Source organism: Pseudopodoces humilis, chromosome 12, assembly GCF_049639895.1.
Source record: "Pseudopodoces humilis isolate 2021_Gansu_Grassland_sample_001 chromosome 12, ASM4963989v1, whole genome shotgun sequence".
Lineage (NCBI taxonomy): Eukaryota > Metazoa > Chordata > Aves > Passeriformes > Paridae > Pseudopodoces > Pseudopodoces humilis.
The window spans coordinates 16,032,802-16,052,406 of record NC_142211.1 but is presented as its reverse complement, the minus strand read 5'-3'; the positions used below and the strand labels follow the sequence as shown (position 1 = coordinate 16,052,406).

At 42.5% G+C, this 19,605-nt stretch overlaps 1 protein-coding gene and 1 pseudogene across 3 annotated transcripts in view; one reads left to right on the top strand and one right to left on the bottom strand.

Annotated features, from left to right (window-relative positions):
- LOC148183429 (ubiquitin-associated protein 1-like) overlaps nucleotides 1–18,818 on the top strand; it is a 99,191-nt gene extending 80,373 nt beyond the window's left edge. For all 3 annotated transcript variants that reach the window (XM_088061523.1, XM_088061522.1, XM_088061524.1), the window contains 4 exons: nucleotides 11,449–11,484; nucleotides 11,922–12,119; nucleotides 13,563–13,664; nucleotides 16,833–18,818. In XM_088061523.1, the coding sequence (XP_087917649.1) occupies nucleotides 11,449–11,484; nucleotides 11,922–12,119; nucleotides 13,563–13,664; nucleotides 16,833–16,973 (477 nt within the window). In that variant the 3' untranslated portion in view covers nucleotides 16,974–18,818. The remainder of the gene's footprint in view (nucleotides 1–11,448; nucleotides 11,485–11,921; nucleotides 12,120–13,562; nucleotides 13,665–16,832) is intronic.
- LOC148183430 (uncharacterized) lies at nucleotides 2,816–5,133 on the bottom strand (annotated as a pseudogene).
- Nucleotides 18,819–19,605: the final 787 nt, after the last annotated feature.

Below are 19,605 nucleotides of genomic sequence, written 5' to 3'. Positions count from 1 at the left end.
AGAACCATTATCAGATTGAATTTCCTGTGGTTTTGGGAAAGTTCCAAACCATCCCTGCAAAGCCTTAACAGTGTTGTCACCAGTGGCTCTGTTAAAAGCATCAGCCTGAACTAACCCAGACACAATTTCTACCCCTACCAGCACAAAGTGTTTACCTCTTGACTGTTTGAAAGGGCCGATATAATCGACTTGCCATGCGTCCCAAAGTCCTTTGCCTGTTCTTAAATGCAAAGGGTCATCTTTCAGAGGGTGCCTTTCCAGCCGTTTGCGGCATTGCTCACAGGCTGATATACATGTTTTGCACATTTCTCTGGTAACAGGCCACCCACGGGCAAAAGCTTCTTTATACAAATCCTTTACACCTGTGTGTTGTCTTTTTACATGCAGCCACTCTAATAAGTGATCTCAGTCATCTGTAACAAGTTCCTCCTTTAGAGGACTTATTCTTGCTAGTTCATCAACTGCATTGTTCAGGTTACCAGCTAAAACTCCATTTGTTTGATGTGAAGCCACCCATCCTACAGCAAAATTTCCTTGGGTTGTAATACTTAAAATTTCTTGCCATTTTTCCTTCTGCCACACTGGAATCCTATTTACTTCCCAATCATTTTGTTGCCAAAAAGAGAGCCACTCTGTGCACCCCTTAAACACAGCATAGGAGTCAGTGTAAATATAAACTACAGAGGTATTCTGTGCCTCATGTTTGAAAACGCTCCAAACAGCTATTAATTCACCCACTTGAGCACTACCTTCTCCTTCAGTAACTATTTGTTCACCTGAGGAAGTGTGGACAGCTACTGCCCGGTACTTCCATACCTTCCCTTCTCACTTGGCAGAAGCATCAGTGAACCAAGAGTTTGTTGATTTTTCGGGGGAAAAAGGAGGGGCTACCTTAATTACAGAAACAGGTTTTTCGTGGCTGTCAGCCAAGCTCTTGGTTTCTTGTATGACCAGATTTTTTATAGCTCCTTCAGTTATTGAAAAGATATTACAGTAATGTTCGATCTGGGCATACCATTTTCTTACTGAAGCCCTCTGTGCCACCCCGTCAGGGGGGGGAGTCCCAGTAGTAACTGTTTTAGAACTTTAAAAGGGCCTCTCAGCACTATGGGTTGTTGTTGTGTAATTTTCTCCACTTCTATGAGAGCTATTCTAACCACAAACAGTCCCTTTTCCCAGGTGGTGTATCTCTTCTCAGCATCTTTAAAGCCATGGGAGAAAAATCCAGCAGGTCTTGTAGGGCCTTCTGGACCCCGTTGCCATATGTGAACTGACAGCGCTGAAGCAGCAAACCCCCATTCTACTTGGAAAGGATCTGTGGGATGTATGGGGCCTAGTGCTTGATAGGCTATTGCTTCAAAGATTAATAATTGCAATGCCTCTTCTTGAGAAGGGGTCCATTCCCATTGCATCCCTTTTCTTAACAAATCATAAAGGGGTCTGGCAATTATTGAAAAATCTGGGATGTGTTTTCTCCAAAACATTAACAAGCCTAAAGCTTGTTGAAGTTCTTTCTTGGATTCAGGCATTTTAATCTGATCTAGAGTGGTTAGGGTATCAGGTGGTATACATGTCATACCTCCCTTCCACCAGGTTCCCAAAAACTTCACCTCTTGTGATGGTCTCTGAATTTTTTCTGAGGGGATTTGTAGGTCAAGGCTTTCCAGGTGAGATATTATTTTTTGCTGAACCTCCCCCACTACTTCCTTTTCCTTTCCCCCCACAAGAATGTCATCGATGTATTGATAAACAGCTATATCCTCAAGCTTGGATATATTTTCTAATTCTTGTGCCAAACCATGGTGTACTAAGGTGGGAGAGTGTTTGTACCCTTGTGGTAATCTGGTGAAGGTGTATTGCTGACCGTCCCAAGTAAAAGCAAAACGGTCCATGTCCTCTGGCTGTATAGGCATCATAAAGAACATGTCTTTGACATCTATAGTTGCCATGAATGGGTGAGCTTTTTCTTGAATTGATATTATTAATTCAGCTAAATTTGGAACCGCTGCAGTGAGGGGATCTGTGTTGGTATTTAGCCTGTGAAAGTCAATGGTAAGTCTCCACTTTCCATTAGGTTTCCGCACTGGCCACACTGGAGAGTTAAAAGGGGAATGAGTGTTAACTATTACCCCTTGATCTCGTAAATCTTGAATTACAGTTTTGATACCTTCCTTGGCACCAGAAGGGAGAGGATATTGTTTAACGTTAGTGACTTTGCTGTACGGCAGGGAAGGTGCTACTTGGAGCAAGTTAATGTTAAGACGTGATGTGCCAAAAGACCACAATAGGCCGTCTTGATCTTCCCACTGCCTTCCAGCCAAAACATCCATGCCCAATAAATCATTTGGGATATCTCCAAGCACTACTTTGATAGTTAATTGTTCTTCCTCTCCAGATAATAAAATTTTTACAAAAGCTATTTTCATAGCTTCTGAAGTTCCCAAAGCATTCAGGACACAATACCTGTTCTTTATTGGAACAATTCCACATTTTTGGGCAGTTGCATTTGTTAATGCAGAAATTTGGGCTCCAGTGTCTATTACAAAAGTGACCAGTGTTCGCTTGGGACCAACTATTGCTGTTATTAATAAATCTCCAGTTTGTCGATTGCGGGTGAGCTGTCTAAGATATATCCAATTGCCCCCCCATCTCTATGCTCACCTTCAATTAGAGATGGGGGTTCAAGTTTCCCTGCTTCTGAAAATGTTTCAATTCCATTGCTAAACTTTGGGATTGTTTCTGCTCACTGTCCAGAACCTGTGAGTGATGTTGCTTTGGCCTACTACCCAGATACTGTGCATAAGGCTTTGTTGGCTCACTGCCTGGAGTAGGTTGAGGGGAAGGTGGAGCGATTGGTACAATGGGGCTGGAATCCTGACACCGAGAAACCAGTTTACTTAATTTTTCAAATGGTAGGTTATCCATTAACCCCTTTGGTATCCCTTTTTTCAGCTCCAAGTCCCACCAATACTGTCGGCTAGAAATTTGCCTACCCTTTTCTGGTTTTATGTTGGGAGGGGCAATGTGCCTAACACCCTTTGTTCTTTCTAGTTTTTCCTCTGGGGTTTTTACAGGACCATATTTTCTGTTATAGTTTAGTAACTCTTCTGCAACTTCACTCCATGTCCAAATTTTGTGATTTCCAGCAGCTAAATTGAGTTGTGAGTTCGTATGTGGTGAAGGACTCGTGTACGGAGAAAACCCAGGATCAACAGATCTACTTTTATTATTTGGGTTTTCCAGAAGCCTATCCAGTCGTTCTATTGGGCTTATGGCAGCTATCGTTTTCTGGAGAAGGATAGTGGTGGGTTTAAGCGCTTCTGGAAGGCCATGAATTAAAGGGGTCATAATTTCAGCCTTCACGGGTAACAACATTGGTGATTCAGAAGCAACAATTAATTTTCTTTCGTGAATCAGTTGTAGACAAGCTGCCTTATGAATGTTTTCTAGAATTTGGTCTGGTTAGAGCTACAGGATCTCCCTTTTCTAGGGGGTTAAGTCCCCCTGCCCAATATGCAGCTCGCTGTGTTAGGGACCATGGGTTGCGGTTATCTCCTGTTGTTAAGAAAACACCATGTCCCCAGTAACCACTTGCTTCTTGTTCTGTTAATCAAATTTGATCTCCCCCTGTGAGAGACACTCGAAATACGTATTCTGTCTCTGACTTGTGAGGGAGACACCCATACTCCTTTTTTAGTTTGGCTAACTCAGTAGCAGTGTACAGGATTTCTTTAGTGGTTATATGTGGATCAAGATCTTCATCATTGACATAGTTATATTCTGTTTTAATCAAAGGTCTTATTTGGGAGCAACCGTTTTCACCACAATTTTTTACCAAATGTAATTCTGCTTGAGGATATATGTGATTTATCTGAGGAGTTTCTTTTTCCAGCGTCTCCTTAAAGGAATCAGCACACTCTGAATTTTTGGCACACTCTTCACTCAGAGCAATTCGTAAGAAATGAATTTAATTTTGCAAACTTTCAACGAAATTTTGTAGGGATTGTATAATGGCATTTTCTTCCTGCCTTCGTCTCATACTAGCCTCTACAGCTGATGTAAGGCAAGCTCCCAATACGGAACAAAATATGGTTTTATTATGGCCAAATTTGAACTTTGACTCATGTTGCAGGGAGCAAATTCTATCAGTTACATTTTCCAGGTTGAACCAATTATTTTGAGCCCATTCTTCCCCGTCTGGGGAGGGCTTAGTATTGTGCTTTGCTAACAAAGCAATGAATGCAGCTTTATCTTTTATACTAGAGTTTTCAGAGTGTTCACTCATCTTTGTGTGTGATGGGCCCAGTACCACTACAGGGAGGTAAGACTTAAGTTACGCACAAACGCAGCCTGTATGGGTGAAGAGACCAAATCTGCTTGGGAGGCACCCCTTTATGTTAAAATTCAGGTTGTCTCTTCACTACACCAAGCAGTCAAAATTCATCAGAAAACACATAACAGTACACAGAACCACTATAGGGAGGTAAAACTCAGTCACACTACATCAGACGCAGCCAACGCTGCATTCCCCCCTGCCGTGGGTGGAGAGACCAAATCTGCTTAGGAGGCACCCCTTTATCTTAAAATTCAGGTTGTCTCTCCGCTACACCAAGCAGTCAGCATATAAAAAATCAGTAAGTCCCACCTTTTGTACTCAAAGATCCCTTGTAAAATTCTGAAGACAGAGCCCTCAAACGAGTGTAGGGGTGCTTTTCACCTGGGCGTGTGCAGTTTGTGAGAAATTCAAGTCACCTCTATTGCTTTCTAGACACTGCTCACCAGCTTGGCAGGCTAGGGGCAGCTGAAGCAAAATGTCCTTCCCCTGATACAGACTGCACAACAACCTGTAACCCCTTCTGCCTCTCAGAATCCTGTCCGTGACGCCAATTTATGTCACAATCCGCAAGGTGGGATTTGTGATGTGGTTCTTTTAGTCGGTCTTAGAGTACAAAAGATTATCAGCAAACCAAGGACTTAAACAGCAAAACACACTTTATTGAGTGCTCATCAGCACTAATATGCGATAGAGTGAGAAAAAGGAGAAAGCAAAGCATAAGGAAAAGAGAGTAAGGGGATTATAGCTACCAACGTCGAAGTCGACTCAGCCGTCCAACGACAGAGTCTTCTGTCCATTGGGGAGATCTCAAAGGAAGGTAAGTTTGGGGTATAATTTTATAGTCTTTCACAAAGCGAGGGGCACAGGGCCAAAAACAGATGAGATTGATGATCATTGTGATGAATTCCATTGCATGGGGGGCAGGTGTGGGGTACAGAGTGATCCATGTCTTGCAAGTCTTTGCTTACCAGCAGGAACGAGGGCAATGTGTCGTGGAAAACCCGTTGCACAGGTTACCACGCACAAGCCTCTGCTCACCAGCAGGAATGAGAGCAGTGTACTGTGCAACCACCTGCAAACAATCACTTAGCAAACATCCATCTCAGCTAGGCCCAAACCCCCAAACCAAGTCCCTTGTGATATTCAGTGTCTCAGTCTCTGTCCTTGAGACGGTTGTGAGACAGATGAGGGAATCTTTGGACCATCTCTTACAGGGGGCCAATTTGGGTTCGGGGGGGGGAGGGTTCTAGCATCGGTCAGCAGGTAGTGAGTAATTGCATTTTGCATCACTTGTTTTTTCCCTTTTTATTATCATCATCATGATTTGCCATTATTGCTGTATTTTACTTTATTTTCAATAATTAAACTGTTCTTTTCTCAACTTACAAGTTTTACTTTGATTCTTCTCCCCATTACACTGAGCGAGTGGCTGCATGGTGTTTAATTTCCAGCTGGGCTTAAACCATGACACTGTTATAGTAATTCCTGTAACATACAACTCAAATAATGTCTGGCAACAATTTAAAGGTATATCCATTACAATTTCCACCTCTGGTCCTTTTGGGCCAGGTTATAGCATTTAACATTGCAATGAATTCCTCTTGTTCCCAGCCTGGCTGCAACAAGGGGTTTCCTACTAGAGTCCACCATTAGTAGAGTCCCCATCATAGACCTCCATGGCTGCAGGGGGACAGCTTCCTCACCATGGTCTGCATCACAGACTGCAAGGAAGTCTTGTTTCCCCTGCTCCAGCATGGGGTCCCTCTCATGGGAGACAGTCCTCCACGAACTTCTCCAATGTGGGTCCTTCCCATGGGCTGCACTTCACAAACTGCTCCAGTGTGGGTCCCTCATGGGCTCACAAATCCTGCCAGCAAACCTGCTCCAGTATGGGCTCTTCTCTCCATAGGTTCTTCCAGGAGCCTGCTCCAGTGCTGGCTTCTCATGGGATCACAGTCTCCTTTAGGTATCCACATGCTCCTGTGTGAGGCTCCTCTACAGGCTGCAGGTGGATCTCTGCTCCTGTGTAGACTCATCCATAGGTCACAGTCCCTTCAACTCGAGTTCACACTGGAGTTCCAGCCTGTCCATTACAGCAGCAGTGCCCTGGCCATCTGCCAGCCCAGGCACATCATCATTGCTGTTATCTAAACATTCCCAGGCACAATACAGTGAGGTGATGAGCAGCACAGCACTACAGCAAGCAGCATAAGCAAAAACCAGCCACTAGTGAGCACTAGACTCTAATATAGTCAGGCAAGCGAGCCCATAGCAAGCGCAGGAGCCTGCCAAATGATAAACAACACTAACAGCTATAAATTTGTCCTAGCACATTCCAATCAAATCCGTTATTTTGAACCCTTTGATCCCCATGTTGAGTGCCAAAAAGGACTGTTGTGGTTTAACCCCAACCAACAACCAAGCCCCACACAGCCATTTGCTCATTCCCCTGCCAGCAGGATGTGGAGAGAGTCGGAAGGGTAAAAGCTAAAAAATTTGTGAGCTGTGATAAAGACAGTTTACTAGGGAAAGCAAAAGCTGTGTGCAAAAGCCAAGCAACACAAGGAATTAGTTCACTACTTCCCATGGGCAGTCAGGTGTTCAGCTATTTTACAGCTGTGAAATGACACATAACAATTACTTGGGGAATATAAATGCCATCACTCCAAATGTCTCCCCCTTTTCTCCTTCTTCCCCTGTCTTTATATACTGAGCATGATGTCATAAGGTATGGAATATCCCTTTTGTCAGTTGGGGTCAGATGTCCTAGCTGTGTCTCCTCACAACTTGTGCATTCCCATCCTCCTCACTAGCAGGGCAGTACAAGAAGCAGAAAAGGTCTTGACACTGCAAACCCTGCTCCACAATAATAATAAAAAACCCCTCTATGTTATCAACAGTCTTTCCAGCACACAACTTCATACTAGGTACTGTGAAGAAAACTAACTACCCCAGCCAAAACCAGCACATCAGTAAACCTGTTATTTTTTTCCCCCAAAGAACCTAAGATCTGGACACTAGTACTCATGAAGCCTAGGGAAAGTTGTATTGTCAAATTCTCTAGCTGGCTCTAAAATAATCTGGCTGCTTCCGTCCAATATAAAGGATGCTTCGGTGGTTCTGTGGCCTTACTGACATACTACAGGGTTTTGCGACACCATGTGCTCTGAAGCAAGTGACATTGCTGCTCTCCTGTTCTCTCATCTCTTTTCAGACTTAAGTAAATGCATTAATGCATTAATTGCGAATTGCAGTGTTCTGACAACTAGTGTATTTGTCAGCACAGGAAAACAGCTGTTTATTGATCACTAGAACAAATTTAATACAGTAAACTTGGGCAGAAGCAGCAGCATGCTGAGCAACTGCTCACTGTTACAGATCACAGGTTTGAGAGGTGACTATCATCATATGTAGCTCAGAGGTGAAAACTTGAAGTATGACACATCTCTAGGGATTAACATGAAAGATCACTTACAACTAGATGACCACATTTTCACTCAACTATCCAAATCGCTATGCTGGATTAAAACTTATTAAAGACTAAGAGGGAAGGTATATTCTCAAGAATGCTGTAAGGAAAGATACAATCTGATAAACAAACAAAAAATAGTCTTAGTATTAGGAGAAGTAATAAAGATCTTCATTTGAAACTGTTTCTACTTTGGAAGGAGCAAACCAAGAAATAGGTATGCCAACAGAACTAGACTTCAGAATGTACTTTTTCATATTTCCACAATATGGTCCCAGTGGCTGGAAAAGGATAGCTGAGTTGCAAGAAATTGAATCACAGAATCATTTAGGTTGGAAAAGACTTTTAAGATCATTGAGTCCAACCTTTGACTGATCACCACCTTGTCAACTAAACCAGAGCACTGAGTGCCATGTCCAGTTCTTCCTTGGACATGATTTGTAAATGTAACAAAATTTTGAAACTGTAATTGAAGTAAATGTAACAAAAGTCCTCAGAATGTGAAAATTATAGAAGGAAGTCACAGTCATCTCTGTGACTGGGAGTAGAAGGGGCATATCTCCCTTCAAGGTTACACAAGAATAAGCCTGTCCTTTTTAGAAAGCCTCAGAACAATTATATGTCCCAGTGTGTTTCACAGTGATTTTATATAGAATTTTTTTCCTCACAAGACTAAAAATTCTAACTTTGGATGTGGAGTTTCCATTGGAGTTTATGATTTACCAGTGAATTTGATCTAGGGTTCTTTGGATGGAAATAAACTTGTGATTTCTCTGAGAGTGCATTGATTCTGTTCTGGGTGTTCTGCTCTCCTCAGTGTGTTTATGGTGGGATTTTTCTTTGTCTTAGTTGGTTGGTTTTGTTTGGGTTTTTTTGGTGTTTTTTAAGCTCACTAATTTTCATTTTGCAGCATTGGCAGAGGGGAGAAATGATTAGTGAAGTCAACAGGTTAGAATTAAAAAAAGTTGATCAGAGACCTGATTAGTATGATGCATTTAAAGAAATCTGGTTGCTGGAGGATGGGGCACTACTGGTAGACTATTCAGAATATATATATATATATATATTTATAATGCTTCAGTAGCATGATGCATGCAGGCACACCAGCTGCAGATGGGGCTCCCAGACTATAAAGTCCCTAAAAGTAAGCACAGTGTACAAGTACATACTGAAAGTAATGTATATTTCCTTCTTGAAGGTCAGTGAAATCCAAGTTTGAGATGTAAGGGGGCATGACTACTGAATGACCAGTCCTAGCTTTGTCCCCCAAAATTCCTTTAGCTGTTTCCCTCTTCCACTGGAAATCACTGACCTCAAACACAGCCTGTCAAGCTCAAGTACATTGAAGAAGAGGAGTTGGTCCTGGACTCTTGAATCTCTAATCTAAGAAGCAGTTTTGGTTTTCCTGGCTGCAGCATTGATAACAAAGCATCATCCTTCAGTTTGATAACCAGCTGATTTCAGGGCTACTCCAGAACCCCACTTCAGTGTATCCCATATTCTAGTGCTTTTTGCTTTGGCAAAAGTGCCTGGAGGAAGGGGGTGTGTGAAGAGCTTTGAACCCCTCTACCACCATGAGGAGAGGTTCTTGCATAAACCAGTCCATCAGTCCAAACATGATTTCTTGGGCTTTGTGTCTTAAAAGATAAATTCTTACCCTGGAGATGAAAATGGGTAGAAATGCAGAACAAGGCCTTTTTTTTTCCCTCCTCTTTTCTTCCTTCCCCCAATAGATGGAATTTGCCAAAATCCTAACATATATTCTCAAAATTGTTTTTCTATGAATATTTGTTTGTTGTGGTGGTTTTTTGTTTGTTTGATTGTTTGTTTGTTTTTTCCGTTTGGGCCCAAAGAAGGCTTTTCTGAAAGATGTAGACAAGTTTTCAAGCAAGCTATGTTGGCTTAAAAAGATATTAAGGAAAGGCAATAAACATAGGCCTTTGGTCCAAAGTAATTTCTTACAGTCTTTTTAAATTTGATTTAAAATGCAGGAAAACTTTGAACTGGATGAATTGAAAAGGGCAGAGTTCTGATTTTGCACTTTGGTCAAGTAATATAAAGTGGAGGGTTGGTTCTGCCCTCTGGCAGCCTGGTTCTGCAGAAATGGAACAGGTGTACAGCAAGGAGCATTATCCAGCCTTGGTGGTGTATTGAGAATGGGACCAAGTGTTGGGCACTGGTAGAAAAATCACATGCTCTTTTTAGCCAGTGTGGCATTTTGCTCATATATGGTGATGGTGTGGATAAGTGATTTAAGTCACTTAAAGAATCATCATCAAAAGTATTAGCAAAACTGGTTTTAATATAAATTCATAAAAGTGTAATTTAACAGAGTTTGATGGCAAAGTTCACTCTATTACTTACTACATGGACGAAACATACAAAAGAAAATCAAGTTAGAATTGATTTAGAATAATTTACACAGAGACCGAAGATGCAAAGGGGTAAGAGAGACCCTCCTGTTGAGTTACAAGGTTCATAGTGGACCCCCTTGATTTCTAAACTCCTGACAGAGCTTAGGTGCAACTAGGTCTAATTTTAGTATCAGGTTTGGACAATGGTTTATGTCTAATGGAATGAGCTACATGGATTTCATTAGTATTAATTCACCATGCTATCAGTCACTTACCAAGGATTTGTTGTGAAATAAAGTGTATCTCCACCTCAGGTAAGGAATCTCAAAAACTGAGAGACATCCTAGCTCAACAGGAGAGTCACTGGTGTGCAGTCCAGTTGCAATTTAGAGAGAATTCAAATTGGACTCATCCAAAGATCTGATGTTGATAAAAAGTGTCTTTACCTCCAGGAGCAACCTTGAGAGGCATCCCAGCTCAAGACTGCCCTGCAGCCATGCTGCCTAGCAGGGAGAGCTCAAAGGTGGCTCACTTAGACTGTCATATTTATGGGATAAAGTGGTTGGCTCGTAGTCAAATTGCATATGATGGGAAAGGTATGCATGAGACTCCTTAAACCCACAACTTTCTTTGATCCTTGATAAACGCATCTTGGAAAAATCACACACTATTCATGTGTTAATTGCACAATCATGTTCCAAACTCATATGCATCGATGCTCTCTGCTCCTTTGTGTTTCATAGAACTACAGCTCAGACTTTTACTTCCTTTGGAACCTGTACCAAACTACAGCAGGTTTAGTTAAGGGGGTTGAGTGCATCCATCACAGGTGTATGAAATGAAGTGCTTTGAGACTAGAAAAGAGGTATGTGTTTCTCTTACTCCTCACGGTCAAAAAAATAAGGGAAGTCTCTAGGCAATGATTTTAAAATTATCACTATCATTCAGCCAGTGTGTTACACTGAGCTTTGTGAACATGTAGAAGTCACAGTGACAGAATAAACAAGCTTACAATTATTATGAGAGGGGACACATCCTTCTTGACATATAATCTGTTTTTATAGAGTGCTGAAAGAAGAAATTATCCTTATGATGTCTATTCTATAACTTCACATAACTGTATAATGTTTGCTTCTCACATGTGGAAGCCTGATCAGACCACAAGTCTCCCTAGTATAGTAGACTTATTCCCAGATCTCTCCCATAAAACCCTTCCTCCCCAGCTGTAGCAAATTCTGTTCACTAGTGCATAATGTTTATAGTCATCTTATTTGTGTATTGTCCAACAGGTGCACCCAGACTACAAGGAAACAAAAATACTTATGGTAAGTTCCCAAATACCTGTGTGTTTGCATTGGATCATGTTTCTGAAAATCTCCAGAAGTAGTGTTCCTTTGAGTACGGAAAATCATAGGTGATGAGTAAACTTGGGGTAAAGGAAGCAATCTGCATGCTTCTGCTGAGGTACAGGGTTTGACTATATCATATGGTTGAGTACTGAAAGGTTTTCATCCACTGGTAGGAGAGGGTATATTGGAAAGAATCTGGGTTATTGGTTGCTGTTTTGAGGGTTAAAAAAGTATGGTGGGAATCAGACTGTGCACTGCTTAGTTTCATCCTAACAGTGAGTAACTTCCCAAGGACAGCCTAGAAAGCCTCTTGGATTAATTACATGGGGTATCCTGGTTCTGCACTAGCCAGAAACAGGATGAGGGGATGCAGAAGATGACCATCACCTCAGCCTCTGGATTTTCCCCTTTAGGTAACACCCCAAAATTTCCCAGTGTCTAAAGTGCCCAATAATACCAGCTGCACAAAGCAGTCAGGTGACCCCGCTCCTGAACTACAGCAGGACCTCTCTGCTAGTGAGAGACAGTGCATAGAGACAGTCATCAACATGGGATATGCACCTGAAGATGTCCTGAAAGCCATGAAGAAGAAGGGACAGAACATAGACCAGGTAAGAGCTTGTGCAGTGGGGAAGAAACCCTTGATTGGATGCTGATTCTGCTGAGAAACAAACCTAAGTTTGCAAAATGTATAGGGGGAATATATTTATTCTAACAAGGGGTTGCAGCCTGTAACTGCTGTGATGTTAACCATTAGAGAAGTTGTCAGCTGGTAATAAAGGCTCCCAAAACCAAAGAAAAGTGTCCACACTTGTTTCTGATGAGAGACTGAGTCAACCACACCTGTGGGTGCTGGATAAGAGCTGCACTGAGCTTGGGATGGACCCTTAGTTCCATGTCAAGCTGGGAGAGGTACTGGGCCTTCCCAGAAGCCACAAAACCATCCAAAGGAAGCTTAGCATGGCTCTATGCCATGCTTAGTGCCATGTGACAAAAAAACCAGCCAATTTCCCTTGTTCTGAGCATGGGTTGCAATGCTGATGTCTGTACTTGTAGAGAGGGATTTTGCCCCTGCAGGCTTACAACATCCCTGAAAGCCTCTTGCAAGGCACCACTGACCAACTTTCTTTTGTGTGCTGTGTTGCTTCCTTCTTCATGTGTTGCCTCAAACACTTGCTAAAACCAGGTCATTAAACATTAAGCACTGCAGGGTGAAGCATGGCTCTGTGTCTTGGATCCACTTCAAACATTTTAAAGCAGGAAAAGTGTGGCCAAACTTGCTGTGTGGGAAACCCAAGGTGGATTGTGTGCAGAGCATTGCCTGGAAGGACTGTGCCTGTTGCCTGGGGAGGAGGAGTGTCCCAGTGACCCCTTGTGGAGCTGATCTGCTTGCCCACTACCTACACATTGAGAGTGATTTAAACTGTGTGCTGGAGTGAACTGTATTTTCAAATGAAAAAAATGTCCCTTAGAATGGTGGTTTTAAATCCTGCTGTACTTGCAAGCTGTGTTCTGTGGACCTAACATTACCTATCAGACATTTCCCCCTACCTCTCAAAACTGAAGACAGATAAGAAATTTGGCAGTGGTTTCTGTGCGTGTGAGCTGGGATTTGCATCTCACTCATTAGTATGCTGAATTGATCTTTAAAGCCTGAATGCTTTCAGATTGCATTAGCTCTTGTGACTGGCTGAGAGGAAGCTAAAAGCTGAGACATCTTGACTGTTGAATCTACAGTTTTATCTTAAAAACTTGTAGTATAAAAAGCACAGTTAAACTTCTAAAGATTGGCTTGTGAGACTGTTTTGACTAGAGCAGATGATGTTCAGAGCTGGTGGGAGAACACAGGAGGACAGAAGGGCTCATCTGCTTTCTCTGAACAATGGCTTGCATAAAGACTGTCTCAGATCTACTGGGGAAGGACTTGATCTAAGTCCTTGGTGAAGCCTGGGGTAAAGTCATGCTGAGCCCCTCTGCATGTACAAAGATGATATTCAGCCATGTGTTGCAAATGATGCTCTGCAAGCTTAGTTTCTTTTCTTCATTCCCCGCAGGTTTTGGATTACTTGTTTGTACATGGACAGCTTTGTGAGAAGGGCTTTGATCCACTTCTTATTGAAGCAGCTTTGGAAATGCACCAGTGTTCAGAGGAGAAGGTGAGGGCACAATGTGTGCAGGAATAAAGAGAATGTGAAGTTCCTCTGGCTGATGTTGATGTGGGAGATTTCGGTCTTTTCAGGGCTGAGTTCTTTTGGGATACTCCCTCATGGGGAGTTTCGCTTATCTTAGTTCTGTGACAGGAAGGATACTCCAAAGGCTCATTAGGCTCTTATTTCTTGTGTTTATTAATATATTATCAAAAGACTTGGCAGGTCTTCCCCAGACTTTCTGCTCAAGTTCAACCCACCATCGCCTGGCTCAAATTGGCTCAAATGGCACAAAATGGCCCCGAAATATGCAGCTCTTTTATCTTTATATTTATTTTCACCCAATTAACAATAGACACATAAATTATTTTTCTTAGTGACCCAATGACTCAACACCTGTGTGCTGCACTGCGGCATTCTTTATCCAATCACCTACTACTACCCAAAAACCTTCAGAAGAAGAAGATGAAGCAGAAAGAAGGACAAGAGACAACACCCTAAATCCTCCATCTTGTCTTCTGTTCTCTAAACTAGTTTAAACTCTTTTTCACCCAGTGACTTAAGAAAACTAATTTATACACTTGCACTCCTAGTTTTTCTATTTAACTTTAACAGTTGTTTTTATAGTGTTATATGAAATTCAGTGTTTTCTTGGATGTCAGAGCCAGGTATCAGAGATAAGGGCACACACTCTGTGTCTCTGACTCCAACAGATGTAATTCTGGCTTTTGTGGTAATGCCACCTTGTTTCCAAAACTTCTGAAGGACATCCCTGTCATGATAAAGTGAATATGTGTTAAAGCATTAGAATTATACCGTGTTCCTTTATCATTCTCACTTGCATGCATTTTTATGGAGACAGGATTTTTTCAAGACCCTGCTTTTTCTGGTTGCAGTGTTTTGAACCCAGAATTCTCTTGTGGGTGAGGTTCTTGGTACAGAAACAGTTAATTTCAGAAGTAACAAATTATCTTTCAAAGCCTGCCAGCCTCCCCTGGCTGTGAATTTTCTCCCTTGTACAAATGCATCTGCCTGTCTGCTCAGAAAATTGGGTTAGTGCCCTCCCTGAAAGAAGCTGGAAAATGGTTTTTGGGGTCTGTTTCATTGTTTGGCTGTTTTACAAACACCAAAAGTACAGAGACAGGAGTGAGTAGCCAGCTCAGAAGACAGCAGGATCTTTTAAAGTTTGGCTGTCTGTTGTGTGCCCAGTTATTATATGAAATCTTTAAAGGTGCAGCCCAACACCCCAGATGCAGAATAATAGAATGCCTTGGGTTGGAAGGTACCATAAAGATTATCTAGTTCAAACCCCTCCACCTTCCCCCATAGGCAGGGATACCTGGAAGGTGCTCAAAGCCCCAACTTTTCTTGGCAACCTGTTCCAGTGTCTGACCACCTTCACAGTAAAACACTTCTTCCTAATCACTAACACAAACCTACCCTCTTTCAGCTTAAAGCCATTCCCCCTTGTCCTATCACTCCATGCCCTTGTAAATAATCATTCTCCAGCTCTCTTGTATCCCCTTTAGGTACTTGAAGGCTGCTACAAGGTCTCCCCAGAGCCTTGTCTTCTCAAGGCTGAGCAATCCCAACTCTCTCAGCCTGTCTTCATAGGAGATATGCTCCAGCCCTCTGATTATTTTCATGGCCTCCTCTGGACTTGTTCCAACAGGTCCACATCTTTCTTGTGATTGGGACCACAGATCTGGATGCAGTACTCTAGATGGAGTCTCACCAGAGCAGAGTAGAGAATCACCTCCCTTGACCTGCTGCCCACACTGCTTTTGATGCAACCCAGGATACACTTGGCTTTCTGGACTGCAAGTGCACATTGCTGGGTCATGTCCAGCTTCTCATATACTAACGCCCTCAAGTCCTCAGCAAAGCTGCTCTCAATATATTCATCCCCCAGCCTATATTGATCCCAGTGTTTGCTCTGACCCAGGTGCAGGACCTTGCACTTAGACTTGTTGAACTTCATGAGGTTTGCACAGGCCCACCTGTCAAGGTCCCTCTGGATGACATCCCTCCACTCCAGTGTGTCAACTGCACCACACAGATTGGTCTCATCTGCTGAGAGTGCACTCAATCCCCCTGTCTGTGCCACCAACAAAGATGTTAAACAGCACCAGTCCCAATACCAACTCCTGAGGAACACTATTCATCACTGGTTTCCACTTGGACATTGAGCCCTTGACTACAACTCTGAGTGCGACCATCCAGCCAATTCCTTATGCACCGTGTGGTGCACCCTTTAAATCTATGTCTCTCCAGTTTAGAGACAAGGATGTCATGTGGGACAGTGTAAAATGTTTTGCATAAATCCAGATAGATTATGTCAGCCACTACTGATGTCATATATGCCTTCTTGCCTTTCTTGGATTTTGTGATGAGCTTGCAAACAGAGGAACAACAGTGTGAAGATGGGAGCAGTGATGTAGTTCAGTAAATTAATTTACTACTGGCTTAACCCCAAAACTGGAAATGGCTAATCTCATGATTGTCCATCTCAACCAATTTGATTTTGGTTTGATATTGTCATCATTTGTTATCCCTCTCCCCAAAGTGGAGCAGAGGTCCTGTAAATCACAGAGGGTTCATAAAAGTCTGATCAGTCATTCACTTCTTACTTTATTTTTTTTTAAGTTTGGGGAGGATTTGTGGTTTATGATAGTAGTATTGTACACAGTGTGTCCAATAGGATTTGTGCTAATACCACAAGTTTGTCCTAGATCTGAAGAGCCATTTGATATCAAGGGCTACTGTGCTGTTCCCAAAGTCAATGTAACTTTAAAAAAAATCAGATGCAACAGTAGTTGGTAGTTGTGGGGGAGCAGGGTGACATTAATCTGAATCTGTTAGGCCAGGCTGATAAATTTCCTACTGGGAGAGACACCCCCACAGACCGAGCTTTGGTACCCTCGCTGAAGAGGATTTTGTAAATGCAGGCCTGCAAACACAGGGGACTGAAGGTGAGGCTCCGTGGGCTATTGCACCCTGAGCTCTGCCTACTGTGGTGTGAGCAGACTTTCTCCAACCATTGGAATGGGCTGTACATGGGGTGTAGTAATCCACCCTATGGGGTGTCCAGTCGCTGAAGACTGGCTGTGTGCTAAACCTCCACTGAACACTGATCCTCTTTTCTCTTGCAAATAATGGACTATCTGTGTCTTTCAGATGACAGAGCTTCTCCAACTAATGAGTCAATTTAAAGAAATGGGCTTTGAACTAAAAGACATTAAAGAGGTCTTATTACTACATAACAATGACCAACAGAAGGCTTTGGAAGATCTGATGGCCCGTGCACGAGCCAGCTGAAAACACATTCCTGGATTCTCATCATGAAACAGAGCAAGGCCAGGGTGACTTAATCTCAGCAAGGTGTTTGGCTTTTTGCATATAAGGGAGAGTGTCAGAGCAAGCCTGCCCATGTGCATCACTCCAGCATTTCTCTTTACACTGGGAGCCAACTTTCTTTCTTAAATTAAATTTTTTAAGTGTCCTTTCCTAAGTTTCCTTTTTTCCAGCTTAGCCACAGAGTTTAGACTGTCCAGCCTCTACTGTAATTGTACATAGGTAGAGATGGGGTGGTTTCTCCCACTCACCTTTGCACTGGAGTTGAACAAAAGAACACTGTTGGTCCTGAAACTAGGATGCTTTGATTCTTTGAAGCTGCTTTCATGGTGTCTGTTAGTATTGAATTACTTGATTGTGTCATAGTCCAGATTAACTGGTTAAATTTGACCTTTAGTGTAATGGAGTTTTATTTTTGGGGGGGGAAAGTTAGTCTGCAACTTAGTAAAACACTGTTTCAGAAACTGTTGCTATGCATAAAGAGAGAGCCTATTCCTCTTGGGTTTTTTACCCATGCACCCAACACTTCTGCCAGAGATGAGTGTTCAATGCTGAGTGGTCTGTAAATTCCCTTGAAACAGGTAAGCTGTGAATTCTATCTGGACCTGCAATTTATGTTGTTTTTTTAACCTAAAAGAAGAGTTGGAGCTTAGTATTCTTAACCCCCCAGGTTTGTAGGATATTTAAGGCAATGCTCTGATAGGAAATCAGTTCTCTTTTTGTTTTAAATAATACTCAGTGTGATGCAGGACATTCCTTTCAAGCACTTTCTTTAAAAGATATATACTCACTGCATTAGTTCAATTTCTCACACTGCTATAGAATTGCATAATAACATCTAGTACTAGAAATCAGCATTTGGGTTGGTTTTGATAGTTCTAAGTACTTAAAATATCAACAGTCTTGAGGAATCTTTAAAGTAATTCACTAAATATTTTGATTCTGCTGAAGAAAAACTAACAAAATCCTCAGTATAACTCCCAGTGTCATGGTTCCCATCTCTCATGCTCTTTGGCTTCAACAAATGAACATCTTGCTGGATCCTGCCTGATCATGTGCTGCCTGCTCCTGTAGGCATACATGCACACTGTGTGTTGGGCAGAACAACCAGAGGTCTCCAGGCAGACAGCTGCAGTGGTGCAAAAACCAAGCCTAGGGATCCAAATGCGTGTTACAGCATGGAGCTGGGAGCATTGAGAACTTAGGCAGGGAAAAATTACTTGGCTCATTTTGTCAGTTTGTTTTTCAGTAGGAGGTTTTAGCTCATCAGGACCCTGAAGGAGATGACATTTGTCTCTATTATGTTAAAACTTTATATGACCAAAATTTGTAATTTGGGTCCAGTGTTAACTCCTGGAGTTGTCTGTGAGGTTCTCAACTACGTTAATTAACTTTACTTAAAACAAAATTATGCTGAGAAAATATGTACCTGGTAAGTATCTAGAAGGTGTGGAAATGAATGACAAATAGGACCAGGACAGATTGCTTTGCACGTATCCCATAGTACTGAGCTTCACCAGCTTCTATTAGTGGGACTGAAATTAAAACTTATCTAAGAAGGACATTCCGCAGCTGGTGGATCAGCAGCTGCTGCCTCTGTGAGTGCAGGTAAAGCAGTTGTCCAGCTTTCCTCCCAGATGAGAAATATGACAGTTTGAAATGAAGAAATGGGGTTCCTGATTAATCAGAAAAGATGGAAAACAAAACTTGAACTGCTTTACTGTCACTGCTGAGAGCATTCGATTGTGTTGCTTGTTTCAGTTTTCTCACAATTAATATCCAAACAAATCTGTCTGGTACTAGACAATCTTGAAAGGGCAAGAAATCTTGCCAGCAAAGAAACAACTGTTTAGACCAAATTTCTGAATAAAATAATCTCTTCAGTTGTGTTAATGTGTGTTGTTTCTCTGGTCTCCCCACTACAGTAACCACTCTGCTTATGGAGACTGTTGTAGAGATGAGAGCAGAGGTGAAGATGAAAAGTGATACCTGTAAAGCTGGTGGTCTCCTTCCAAAAAGATATACCCCTCTGTGTTTTCCCTGGTGACACTGCTCTTGCTTTGTCAGTGAGGATTCTGGATTAACATCTGTATTAGGTTTGCATGGCCAGGTTTTGGTAGAAGGGGGACTATGGGCATGGCTTCTGTGAGAAGATGCCAGAATCTTACCTCATATCCCGTAGACCCAATGCCAGCTGGTTCCAAGATGTGCCCACTGCTGTCCAAAGCTGAGTCAATTGGGAATGGTGATAACTTCTGAGATAACATATTTGGAAAGGGGAAAAAAATGGAACAGAAGCCAAAAAAGAGTTGAGAAGATGTGAGAAAACTGCAGGCACCAAAGTCAGTAAAGGAGGGGGAGTAGGTCCAGTAGGGACTGGAGCAGATTCTGCTGCAGCCTGTGGTGAAGACCATGGTAAAGCAGGTTATCCCCCTGCAGCCACAGTGAAGGAAATATCCACCCTGCAGCTTGTGGAAGACCCCATGCCAGAGCAGGTGGATGCCCTAAGGAGGCTGTGACACTGTGGGAAGCCCACACTGGAGCTGGCTCCTGGAAGGAACTGTGGCCCTGTGGAGAGGAGTTCACAGTGGAGCAG